General features: G+C 56.5%; 1 protein-coding gene across 1 annotated transcript in view; it reads left to right on the forward strand.

Moving 5' to 3' along the window:
- The first annotated feature begins 528 nt into the window (after positions 1–528).
- Positions 529–12,055, forward strand: part of GAS7 (growth arrest specific 7) — a 217,170-nt gene continuing 205,643 nt past the window's right edge. The window contains exon 1 of the mRNA XM_047090167.1: positions 529–726. Within this exon, the coding sequence (XP_046946123.1) occupies positions 544–726 (183 nt within the window). The 5' untranslated portion in view covers positions 529–543. The remainder of the gene's footprint in view (positions 727–12,055) is intronic.

Here is a 12,055-nt window from a genome sequence, read left to right on the forward strand (position 1 = left end):
CCCCGCCCCCGCCCCGCCCCCTCGCCTCCGCGCGAGCCCCAGCTCGGCCACCCCGGCCGCCAGCCCCTCTCCGCGGACCGCCCGGCCGCCCCCTCGCCGCGGAGCCGGGCCCTCGGCGATGCCCCGGATCCCACCACCTCCCCCGGGAGCTGCGCATTTCCGCGCGCCCGGGCGGCCCCCGCTCCGGCCGACCCTGGCGGCCGCAGCCCGCGCCCCGCGTCCCCGGGAAGTTGTCTCCGGAGCCCGCGGCGCCTGGGTCTCCTCCCCCTGAGCCCCGCCCCCCCCGCCCCGCGCCGGAGCTGCGAGCCGCCCGGCCCGGGGGCGTCGCCGCTTTTGCTCCGCGAAGCCAGCGAGTCTCCGCTGCCCTGCGCCGCGCGCGCGTCCCCCGCCTGCCCGGGGACCCCCCGCGCACCCCCCGAGACGGCGCGCGCCCAGAGCGCGGGAGCCCGGAGCGCCGGGCGCCTGGGACCCCGCGGAGCCGCTGCCCAGCCCGCGGGGCTCGGCCGGGATGCAGGCTGCGCTGTGAACCCCGGCGCCAAGGCCATGTCCGGCGCCCGCTGCCGGACCCTGTACCCCTTCTCCGGGGAGCGGCACGGCCAGGGGCTGCGCTTCGCCGCGGGCGAGCTCATCAGGCTGCTGCAGGTTCCGGACGGCGGCTGGTGGGAAGGCGAGAAGGAGGACGGGCTCCGTGGCTGGTTCCCCGCGAGCTACGTGCAGTTGCTGGAGGTAACAGGGGCGAGGGCCGGGGGGCCGGGAGACCCGGGGCTGCGGGGCTCGGCGCGCTCGCGTACCTGTTGCCCGCACCGGGGACGCCCCAGCCGCTCCCCGTCCGAGGGTGCGCCGCGGGGCGGTCTGGGGGCGCAGCCGCTGCGCGCCCCGACTCTGGGGGCGGTGGAGCCAGCGGGGCGCCCCTCCGGGCGGGGCGGCGCGGGGATCGCCCTCGGAGCGCCCCCCGTGCCGGGCCTCCCGAGCACATCGTGGCCGCCCTGAGGAAGGAGAACTTGTTGCCTGTGTGAGTTCTGGAGCGGTCGGGCGCGCTCCCGGCGGTGGCAGGGGGCCGGCCGAGGGCTGCGGAGTCCGGAGGTCTAGGCATAGAGGCTTGGAGGTTGGGGATCCGGAACAGCGGCGTCATCGGTTGGGCCCCGGAGCCCGGAGCCCGCCGACCCGAGGACGGTCGTGCTGCCCCGGGTCAGGCCGCCTGGGGGCCGCCCACTTGCCGGTCAGCTGAGCCGCCCGCCCGATCCTGGGGTTCCCGATCCTGGGGTTCCTCCCCTGGTCCAGCGCCCCCCAGGCCAAGGTCCAGAACTTAAAAGTGGTCTGTTCCGGGGGTTCTGGCCTGACCCCAGGGCTGCAGAGGACCTGCTGAGCCAAGTCGGCTGGCTGTTTATTGTCTGGGTGACAGTTGGGAGGTCTCCTTGTCCTCTAATCGCTGAGCTCTCAGTCACAGCCAGAGTGGCCTCCGAAGTTTCTGAAGTCCTTTGGTGGGGGCGGGGGGGGGGTGTGGGCTGGGGAGGAGTGACTTCACAGGCTATCCCCTTTCCCAAAGGGCTGCCAGATTGTTGCCTGGCCTTAAACAGGCGGTTACCCACAAGCGTGTAAGTATATAGTGTAAACGTTCTGCTGAAACACCTCCCCAAATCACTGGAGACTGCATTTATTTACAATTTGACCCCTGACCTACTCTGCAAAGAACAGAGTAGGAAGTTTTGCGAGAAATTGCTCCGTGGGACCCAAAGAAAGAAAAAGAAAGAGAAGGAAAGATGGATGGATGGATGCATGGATGTGGTGAAATGGTTATGGGTGAGTTTGCTAAGAAATATCCTGTGGAAATGTGATCAGAACCACGGCTGGATTCACAGAGCCTTCTTCCAGGGTCCAGAGGGCAATGCAAAAATCCCCCCTCCTCCCGATGAATTAGGAGCATTTGAGCAAAATTTAGGCTGGAAGAGATTTCAGGGTCTGAGCAGAAGAGGACGTTCCAGGACGCTTTTGGTTCTGTATTTTGAGACACCTGTGTACTCAGGGAAGGCTCAGGTGTGTTCCTCGGATCTGTGCCGAGGTTCAGAAGTAAAAGAAAGCAGGTGTCGCGGCCTCCCTGTTGGTGGCTCAAAAGCAGCCCTGGGAGAGCCTCCTCTTTTCGAGTTCCCCTGGTGACCACACTTCTCCAGGAAGCACTAATGTGGAAATTTGGCAGTTGTGGGTCTGTCCGGTCCGGAGCGTCCCCGGCTGGGTGCCCAAAAGGAGTGTTTCGGGGTGCGGGTGGGGCTGGTGGGGTCTTAGGCTGCTGTTAGCAAGAGTGGGGGCTCTGCGTTTCCCTCTGGGGAAAGGGAGGCTTGAGCCAGACCCAGGGGGCAAACAGAACGATCAGCTGGGTCGGACGCGTCCTGCGGGTAGATGTGCTCAGCAAATCTCTGGTGCGTGAGTGAGGGGCTTTTGGACAGCTGCCAACTGGTGACGCGCCAGGGGGGGTGCCCATGTGTGGGAGCAGTACCGCCGAGAGGGGGGCCCGTTTGTGGAGCACCCACTAGGCGCCCGCTCTCCTGACCGCTCTGTGAAGGGGGAGGCGCTCTCCCCACATCCCAGGTGAGCAGAAGTGAAAGCAATTGCCCGAGGGAGTAATGCTTGTGTATTTGCTTAGCCGTTCAGAGGGCTGAGTGTTACCTCTGTGCCGGTTTTCAACGTGACAGTGTGGGCTCAACCGCTAACAGGCGAGGGAGGGGATGGTCTGGATGGACAAGAGCAGTCCCTGTAGGAAGGATCGGAGATCGGGCCCTTTGTGTCCGGGCACCTCGTCGGTGAGCAGGCTGGACCTCAGGGCGGAGGGCTGGGTCGGGCTGCAGGGTATGTGGGGAGAGTCCCTGGGGGCTGGGGTGAGCCCTCAAAGGCAGACCCGGTTCGTGGAGAACGCACAGCTCCCAGGGGACTGGCCGGTACACGAAACCACACGTCTGGGGAAGCAGCGGGTTCGTCAAGCCTGGACGTTAGTGCAGGAGCCAGGAGTCTGGAGACGGGGCCTGGAGGTGGGAATCCTCATGGGACGTGTGCCTGCTGGAGGCATGGAGATCAGGAGGCCAGGGGAGCCGCTGGGGAGACAGGGACAGACAGAACGGACGGCACCAGCCTCCTGGTGGAGGAGTGGGGAGGCGGGGGCACCACCGGGAGTGGTGGACAGGGTGATACCAAGAAGCCCCGTCTTGGCGGAAGGGTGCAGCAGGTTGAGAACAGCATGTGCAAGATGGACGCTCCTCAAGGACTCCTTGCTCGCTCAGATAAAGAAAGTGGAACTGAGAGGCCCTTGGCTTTGCCAGCCGCACACCCCACGGAGGGGAGCTGGGAGCTAGCTGTGACACAGCTGAAAGATCTGTCCTGGAGGCCGGCCAGCCCCGGGGGAGAGGCCAGCTTGGGGAGATTCTTGTCCTGGTTCCTGGGGGGAGAATCTCTTTGGTCAGTCCATCAAGGAGATGGGAGAAGGGTACAGTACGTCCTTGGTTTCCAGAAAGTGGCCCCCAGGAAGGTGTCAGCCCAAGTGGAGAAGTGTGGGGGGCCGAGGGCTGGGCACAAGGGGATGGTGGAGCCTTCCAGAGGAGGAGAGCACTGGAAGAGGGAACCCGTCTTTCCCAAGAAAGATGTGAGGTGAGATGGAAGGGCCCTGAGATAAAAGCCGCCAGGATAATCTTTCTTGAGGGTCTCTTCGGCCTTGCATGAAGAAGGGGAGGAGCTGAGAAGTTTCCTGATATGTGGGAGACGCGGTCGAGGAGCTGAGACAGGGGCTGGAGACTTCAGGGGAATGTTCTGTCCGCTCCAAGCCAGGCCCGGATCCCCTGCATAGACTGGAGGCCCTGTGGGGGCAGAGGTTTCTGCCAGACTTGTGGGGTGCCTGGTGCCTGACAAACAGCTCCTGGGGGAGGCAGGCAGAGCCCAGATCCCCGTCCCTGGGGAAGCGCCCGAGAGCTGGACGTGGGCAGGTCCGGTGGCTGGAGGGCCAGGAATTCCCCGCCGTCTGCTCTTAACCTTGAATGGAGAGAACAAATTGGGGACCCGGAAGGTGCTGTAAGACATCTGTGGAAACCCCCAGAGCTTTTGGGAAATAATTCTGGAGGGGGGAATAAGACTGGAACACAAACACCCCAGAGTTTTCCGTGACTGAAGTGCTGTTCTGAGAATCTGCCGTCTGGCCACGAGGTGCGGGCCTCAGGGGCCAGGGCGACGTGACGTTGTTGGCCAGCACAACGAGACGTCCCCTCCTTGAACCCGGTCACCTCTCCGCCTTCTGTTCTCTCGCTTTGGGTTCACGTGCTCCTGCCGGAGCTTCCAAGGTGTGGATGTGAGAGACGTGGAGCTGGGGAGGGGGGCTGTGCCGTGGATAATCGATGGCCATGTAACAGGCCACCCCGGAACTCAATACCGCCACACAAGCATTTACCATCACGTCGCACATCGCTGGGGACCGACCGGGCTCCGCCGGGTGGCTCTTGTGCTGGTCTCTCTTGGCATCTGTCACGCCTCACGGTGGCCAGGGCTGGGGTCCCGGGGCAGGCAGAGCTGGGCAGGGACTCCAAAGTGGCATCTTCACTCTCTCGCTTGGCGTGTTGGTGTTTTTCCAAGTGACTTTCTTCTCTCCGCTTCGTGTCTCATCCTCCAGGGCCTTTCCGCACGGCCTTTCTCTCTAGCAGGGAGCTGGAGTCTTTCCAGGGTGGCCGGCTTCCAAGAACGCACGTTACAAATTGCCCGGCCCTCCTAAGGCTTGGGCTCAGGACTGGCAGCTCACTTCTGGCACATTCGATTGGTAAACCGAGTCACTGGAGCAGGAGATCCTGTGTGGGAAGGAGGTGCATGAGGTTGTGGGTACGGGTATGGACACAGGTCCATTGAAGGCCGTTTTGCACACTGGCAACCTCAGGAGGGGAGGGAGAACACGTCTGGCACAGTGTGCCAGCCTAAACTGATGAGAGAGAGCGCCTCCCCAGAGCGAGGCAGGGTGCAGGAGTCTTAGCTGACTTGCTAGAAAATTCTCCACGGCCATCCTCAGACGAGATTTTCTCTTCTTTAAAAAAAAAAAATTTTTTTAAGGTGCCAGGGATTTCTTTATAAAGGCCACCTGATAAATGTTGCAGCTGAATTTGGAACCAGATTTTCCTGTCCCTAAAGCCTGAGTCTGTCCACTGGGGCATTGGCCGTCCAGCCTTCTTGGGTTGGGTCGGCTTTGTGCTGGTTATTAATAGACACCGTGTATCCTAGCTGCCCAGTATCTAGTGGATGCTTGCTTTGTTACACAAATTGATTTTATGTTATTTATTTAAAAAAATTTTTTTTAGTTTATTTCTTTTGAGAGAGACAGAGAGAGTGAGTGGGGGGAGGACGGAGAGAGAGAGGGAGAGAGAGAGAATCCCAACCAGGCTCTGTGCTGCCAGCACGAAGCCCGATGCGGGCTCGAACTCCCGAACCGTGAGATCATGACCTGAGCCGAAACCAAGAGTCAGACACGCCCAACCGACTGAGCCACCCAGGGCTCCCCTACACAAATTGATTTCAACACACGGCCTTTTTTTCTCTAACGGGAGCGTTACCTAAAGTGGGTGTGACCTTGTCAATTTTTTTTTTTTTTTCTTTTCCTTTTTCTTTTTTTCTTAAGGCAGTTCATTATCCGGTCTGTTCCCAAAGCTGTAATTAGGGCTGGTGGCTCGCAGAGTATGGCACGGTGACCAAAAAAGACCAGCGTGCTTTGTGCGGTCGTCGCGGAGTCATTCTGCCCTTTGATTTGGGGGCTCGCGGTCCACGGTTGTAGCTCCCGCTGTTTGAAAAATCTACCTTGAGCTCATCCCTCTGTCCGCCTCTGTTCGGGAACCTACCCCCTCGTCCCCGCTGCGCACGGGGCTGGTCAAGTGCCCCCCGCCCCAGGACTTCAAAGCAGTGGGCAGGGCTTACGGATGCCAGGGATTCAGGGCATCTCTACAAAAGTTCCCTTAGCAACACGTCGGCAGGAATCCCTGACATCTGTTCACCATCACGTGGGTCCCTGCTGCCCGTGACCACCTAGAAACGTGAATGAGATACTGACCTTCCTGGACTCTTCCAGCCTAGAAACAAACCCGTGTTTTATCTGGCTGTGTGAGTGACCTCCTCTATGAGCGTGGATGCCGGGCGGCACTTTGCTGGGGAGAGAGAATGTTCGGTACATGTCAGGCGTGGGGATTTTTGGGAGGCCGCTCCAGGGGACGTCGGTCTGTTGGGTTTTGCTCCCTTATTACTCACAGTGGCAAGGGAGCACATTTTGTCACAGAATGCCAGCACGGAGCCGCCTTGCAAAATTAGTAGATTCCTCTCTCCCTGCCCTGGCGAGGCTCCTGGGGTGGCGTTTCCACCTATGGAGAGAAGTAGCAATGGCGGCCGGCAGGTGGTCCCGCTTTGCCCTCTGGTTCATCGGATCCAACAGGTGTATGAATTTGTGAGAAGTTTTCGTGGATTCGTGAGGACTCCCCTGCCTCCTCCCTGCACGGTTAGTATCTCCCCAGTCTGCTGTCTGATAAAGACGTGCTCTGTTATTTGGGGCGCCCGGGTGGCTCAGTTTGTGAAGCGTCCGACTTCAGCTCAGGTCACGATCTCACGGTTCGTGAGTTCGAACCCCGCCTCGGGCTCTGTGCTGACAGCTCGGAACCTGGAGCCTGCTTCGGATTCTGTGTCTCCCTCTCTCTCTGCCCCTCCCCTGCTTACTTTCTGTTTCAAAAATAAATACACATTTAAAAGAAAAAAAAAATGTGCTTTATTAGGTTAGCCTTGGTCGACCGTATTTATCTCATTTGTTGAGCTGAGATTTAGACTCGACCCCCAGGTACTCAATTTCCTACGTCCAGGGTCGACTCCTCATCTGTCAGTCCCCCTCAATGCCTTCTGTCCCCTACCCACCAAACCACGGTGAATGTTCCTACCACCTCTCTCTCCTCCGCCTCGCCTGGCACTGTCTCCCCCCTCCCCCCTTCCTGTCACCCCTCTTACCTTCTCTATTCCTGTTCATTATGTTAGCAAGCCCAGTCTGCTCTCCGTTAGAAACATTGCTCAAAGACTTCTCCTTCTTCCCTGGTGTCGGCACAATTTTTCTGTATAGGGTTAGGAAGCATTTTAGGTTTTGTGGCCAAGGGGCTGCGTCACCGGGATTTGTGAGCGCCAGAGGTGGTGAGCCACGAGCGTGCCCCATATGGTCTGTGTCCCAGCTACTCAGCTGTGCCGTTAGACTGTGAAGCTGATATAGATGATCCGAAAACCGATGGGTGTGGTTGAGTGCCAATAAAACTTTATTTATAGACGCTGAGGTTTGACTTTGTTACAATTTTCATGGGCCGTTTGGCATTACACTTCCTTTGCTTAAATTTTCAGCCATTTCATGGGGCACCTGGGGGGCTCAGTCGGTTGAACGTCGACTTCAGCTCAGGTCGCGATGGTGTGGTTCGCGAGCTCCAGCCCCACATCGGCTCTCTGCTGTGAGGCTGTCCGCGTAGAGCCCGCTTCAGACCCTCTGTCCCCCCTCTCTCCGCCCCTCCCCCACTTGCACTATCTCTCAAAATAAATGATAAAAAAAAAATAAAAGCCATCCTTAGTTTATAGGCTGAACGTAGTTTAGAAGTTCAGATACGCACAACTTGATTGTACCGTAAAAGTCCGTATTCTGCACAGTAGAAGAAACGTGCTGTGAAATAATTTGGGGTTCCTTGCCCTTACCCCAGGTTTACATTTCGGTTCTGGGGGGCACTTCACTAAAGACAGCTCCATTCCAGGGGTCCAGCTGCTTCTTGATGTCATTCGGGCATCTCCTGGGCTGTCCTCCCCATGTGGGCCTTTGCTGTCTGTCTGTCCAGGCAGTTGCCAGAGACAATACAACTCTCTGCCGGGTCCCTCGTCTGGAGCTGTCTCCTTCTCAGCAGTTTTTGGGAGGACAGTATCGTTCTCGGACTCGGAGGCTTCTTCCCTGCTCCGCTGGTGCGGATGTAAACGTTTAAGACCAGCTCAGGCGGGGAGGTGCAAGGTCCTGATGAGGAAGCGTTGGCCAGTTTCTGGGGTATCCGAACTGCCACCGTGGCTGATCGCAGCGGACCATATCGGACACAGAACGTGGCGTGCAGTTAAGGCATACGACGTGCCGATTTGATTCGTTTATATGTTGTGTGCAGACGGCGTAGTTTCATTGTACTGGTACGCTGCCACCCGTCGCGTGATTGTCCCTTCTTTCCGGCGGTGGTTGGTGGCTGGTTTTCTAAGTGCCGCAGAAAGCCTGTGGTTGGATCAGAGGGGAGGGTGCACTCTGATGTGTTTTGGAGGGCTCATCTGGGCTGGCGAGTGCAGACTGGCTGTGAGGAGGGTAGGAAGGGAGGCTCGGTGGTGGCCGTGTGGCCGTGGTAAGGGGACGGACCTGGGGTGTGTTCTATAGGTGGCCTGAAAACACTTGTTGGTGGATTGACTCTGGGGGGGTGCGCGTCTCCCCTCTTGCATATTGCATGTGAGTTGTGATAACCCTTTCCTGACTGTATTCTCCTTTTTTTTGAGAGAGGGAGAGAGAGATAGAGGGTGGGAGAGAGGGGAAGAGGGGCAGAGAGAGAGAATCTTAAGCAGGCTCCAGTCCATGAGTTCGAGCCCCACGTCAGGCTCTGTGCCGACAGCTCAGAGCCTGGAGCCTCCTTCAGATTCTGTGCCTCCCTCTCTCTCTGCCCCTCCCCTGCTCACGCTCTGTCTCTCTCTGTCTCTCAAAAATGAATAAACATAGGGGCGCCTGGGTGGCGCAGTCGGTTAAGCGTCCGACTTCAGCCAGGTGACGATCTCGCGGTCTGTGAGTTTGAGCCCCGCGTCAGGCTCTGGGCTGACGGCTCAGAGCCTGGAGCCTGTTTCCGATTCTGTGTCTCCCTCTCTCTCTGCCCCTCCCCCGTTCATGCTCTGTCTCTCTCTGTCCCAAAAATAAATAAACGTTGAAAAAAAAATTAAAAAAAAATGAATAAACATTAAAAAAAAAAAAGAGTTGGACGCTTAACCGACTGAGCCACCCAGGTGCCCCTCCTGTGAATCGTCCGTCCATTCTGCCACCAGAGACTCCTTCCTTAAAGCACGAGGGAAAGGCAGATAAAAATTGGGAAGAAGTTAACGTCTTGAATGCAGAAAGCGCTTTTTATAAATTATGAAAACATACACAAAGGAGCGCATCCGTACGAGAATGGGCAGAGAGCTTGGGTAGATGCTTGATGATAAAAGGTGTGCGAAGTCGTCATCAGCATATGCAGTCTCACTGGTAAGCAAAGAATGGCACGTTTTAAAAAACACACTTCCTGGGGCTCCTGGGTGGCGCAGTCGGTTAAGCGTCCGACTTCAGCTCAGGTCACGATCTCACGGTCCGTGAGTTCGAGCCCCGCGTCAGGCTCTGGGCTGATGGCTCAGAGCCTGGAGCCTGTTTCCGATTCTGTGTCTCCCTCTCTCTCTGCCCCTCCCCCGTTCATGCTCTGTCTCTCTCTGTCCCAAAAATAAATAAACGTTGAAAAAAAATTAAAAAAAAAAAAAAGGGGCGCCTGGGTGGCGCAGTCGGTTAAGCGTCCGACTTCAGCCAGGTCACGATCTCGCGGTCCGGGAGTTCGAGCCCCGCGTCAGGCTCTGGGCTGATTGATGGCTCGGAGCCTGGAGCCTGTTTCCGATTCTGTGTCTCCCTCTCTCTCTGCCCCTCACCCGTTCATGCTCTGTCTCTCTCTGTCCCAAAAATAAAATAAAAACATTGAAAAAAAAATTTTAAAAAACACACTTCCTTTAATGAAAACTGTCACCGTTAAAAAAGAACGAGCATTGGCAGGGGTGTGGGAAGATCGTCCTGTGCTCCCTGGAGGGTAATTGGGCAGTGTACTCTAAAGGCCTTCATAACGTACATGTCCTCTGATCCAACGGTTCCATTTCTAGAAATTTGGACCCCGGAAGCATCTGAGCGGCAAGCCGTGGGCATCAGGAAGCCCACCGTGGCACCGTGTCTAGTGCTGGAGTGTGAGTTGGCCACAGCCTCACCGGCCACCAGGAGGAGCTGGCTAAGATAAGGCTCACTCGTGCCGAGCACAAGGTCAGACGGGCAGAAGGGGCTCGACGGCTATATTGAAGCTGAATTAAAAAAAAAAAAAAATACGGGATTTGGTCAGTGATGTTAAATATTTCGTGGACTCAGTGTAGTTTAGATTCACTGTATGATGAGGCAAAGAGAGCTGGCACGTCCAGGAATGAATTGCTTTTTAAAAGCAGGGACCGTGTGTAACGTGCATTCTGTAAGTGTCCTTTCGTGGAGAGAACAGGTTGAAGGGATACTTGGTGGCTCAGGACCCCGTTCTTTTAAAGATCCTTAGTTAGCAGCAAATCTCTGTCTTTTGGGGGAGGGGAGGTGGTTTTAATTTTTTTTTTTTTTTTTTTTGGAAACAGCCAGAATTCACTTGGAGCCACATCTGGTGTGTCTGTACATGTGACTATCTGTCTATCACCTTGTTGCAAAAAAGACTTAAAGCAGCTTACCAAAAAGCATACGGCACGAAAAGATAAAAGCGTAAATGCGCAAGGAAATCTGGAAAGGAGAAAAGAAGGTAACAGGCACAGTGAAGTCTGAAGAGCAGGGAGGGAAGTTGGATTAAGTGATGCTGTTCAGGGGTTAAAAGAAGTCCTTTCCTGCAGGTAATGATGTGACAGAGCTGTTCTCAGCAGGGAGTAGCAGAAGGGTTGGGCACGGTGGGCTACGTGCTGTATCAGTCAGGATGGGTTAGGATATGCCGCCGTAACAAACAGCCCCCAGATCTCAGTGGGTAAAACAACCTAGGTTTGCCTCTTCCTCGGGCTGCAGGTCCGTTGCAAGTTGGTTTGGGGCCGTAAGACCCTCTGGGACCCAGGATGAAGCAGCGACCACTGGAATCCTGCTGGTGAGCATGTCAGTGGTCTCTAAAGCTTCTGCCCGGAAGCGACTTACGATACTTGCTTGTGATCCTGTTTCATTGGCCAAAGCACACCCAACGTGCTAGGTAGCTGTCCCGCCATGTGCGCAGAAGGAGGAAAGGAGCGAGCTGAATATATGTGGACAGCTCTGTTGACCACCACCTGTGTGTTCACTCGGGGGGGGGGGGATGCCCCAGTTCTAGGCTCTTTAAGGCTCAGTGTTGAATGGTCATCCTTACAGCCGTGCTTCTTAATCTGAATTCAGTGCTTCTAAAGAATTTTTTTTATGTTTGTTTATTTTTGAGAGAGAGAGAGAGAGAGAGAGAGAGACAATGAGCGGAGGAGGAGCAGAGAGAGAGAGGGAAACACAGGATGGGAAGCAGGCTCCAGGCTCTGAGCCATCAGCACAGAGCCCGATGCGAGGCTTGAACCCACAAACCGTGAGGTCATAACCTGAGATGAGGTTGGATGCTCAACCAACTGAGCCACCCAGGTGCCCCTGAATCAGTGCTTCTAGACAAGGTTCTCAAAATGAACTTCCTGGGTCTTGTTGGTTAGATTCTGGCTCAGCAGACCTGGGATGGGGCCCCAGGTGCTGCGTGTCTGAAGAGCTCCCATTGACGCTAAGTCCTCAGCCACAGTGCAGACCTCCGCGGGTCCCCCTAGCTCCTGAGGGCCAGGGTGAACTCTTACTGTTCTCAGGAAGCCGCTCTCCCCGTCCCCAAGCTGTCCCGGCATCTAGCACCCTCCCGGACCCAGGAATAGATATTTCACGTAGAAGTCTTGAACAGACGTAGTCATTTTCCGACCCTAGACTTTCTGTGATTTTTTTTTCCCCCTTTGTGGTCAATACATCTGTCACAACTTCTGGTTCAACCAAAAGCAGGCGTTTATATTTGAGCATCTACTATGTACCATCTCTCCACAAGGCTCAGTGAGCTACAGCCAAGACAGGGAGCTGAGGTTAGTGGCTGTTCTTTGGGGAGCCCTTAGGGATGCGCCGTCCCCTCCAGGGTGACTCTGGCAGGTGACCTAGGAGACTTGAGTTTCACACTTGTTCCTTTGGAATGAAAGCCGTTTTAGTCTCCCGGGCCTTAATCCCTCCTGTCTCCTTTGCTTCTCTGATGTA

The sequence above is a fragment of the Lynx rufus genome, unplaced genomic scaffold (genome assembly GCF_022079265.1).
Source record: "Lynx rufus isolate CCGP_SWC_20201006 ecotype Redwood Valley unplaced genomic scaffold, mLynRuf1.p SCAF_28, whole genome shotgun sequence".
NCBI lineage: Eukaryota > Metazoa > Chordata > Mammalia > Carnivora > Felidae > Lynx > Lynx rufus.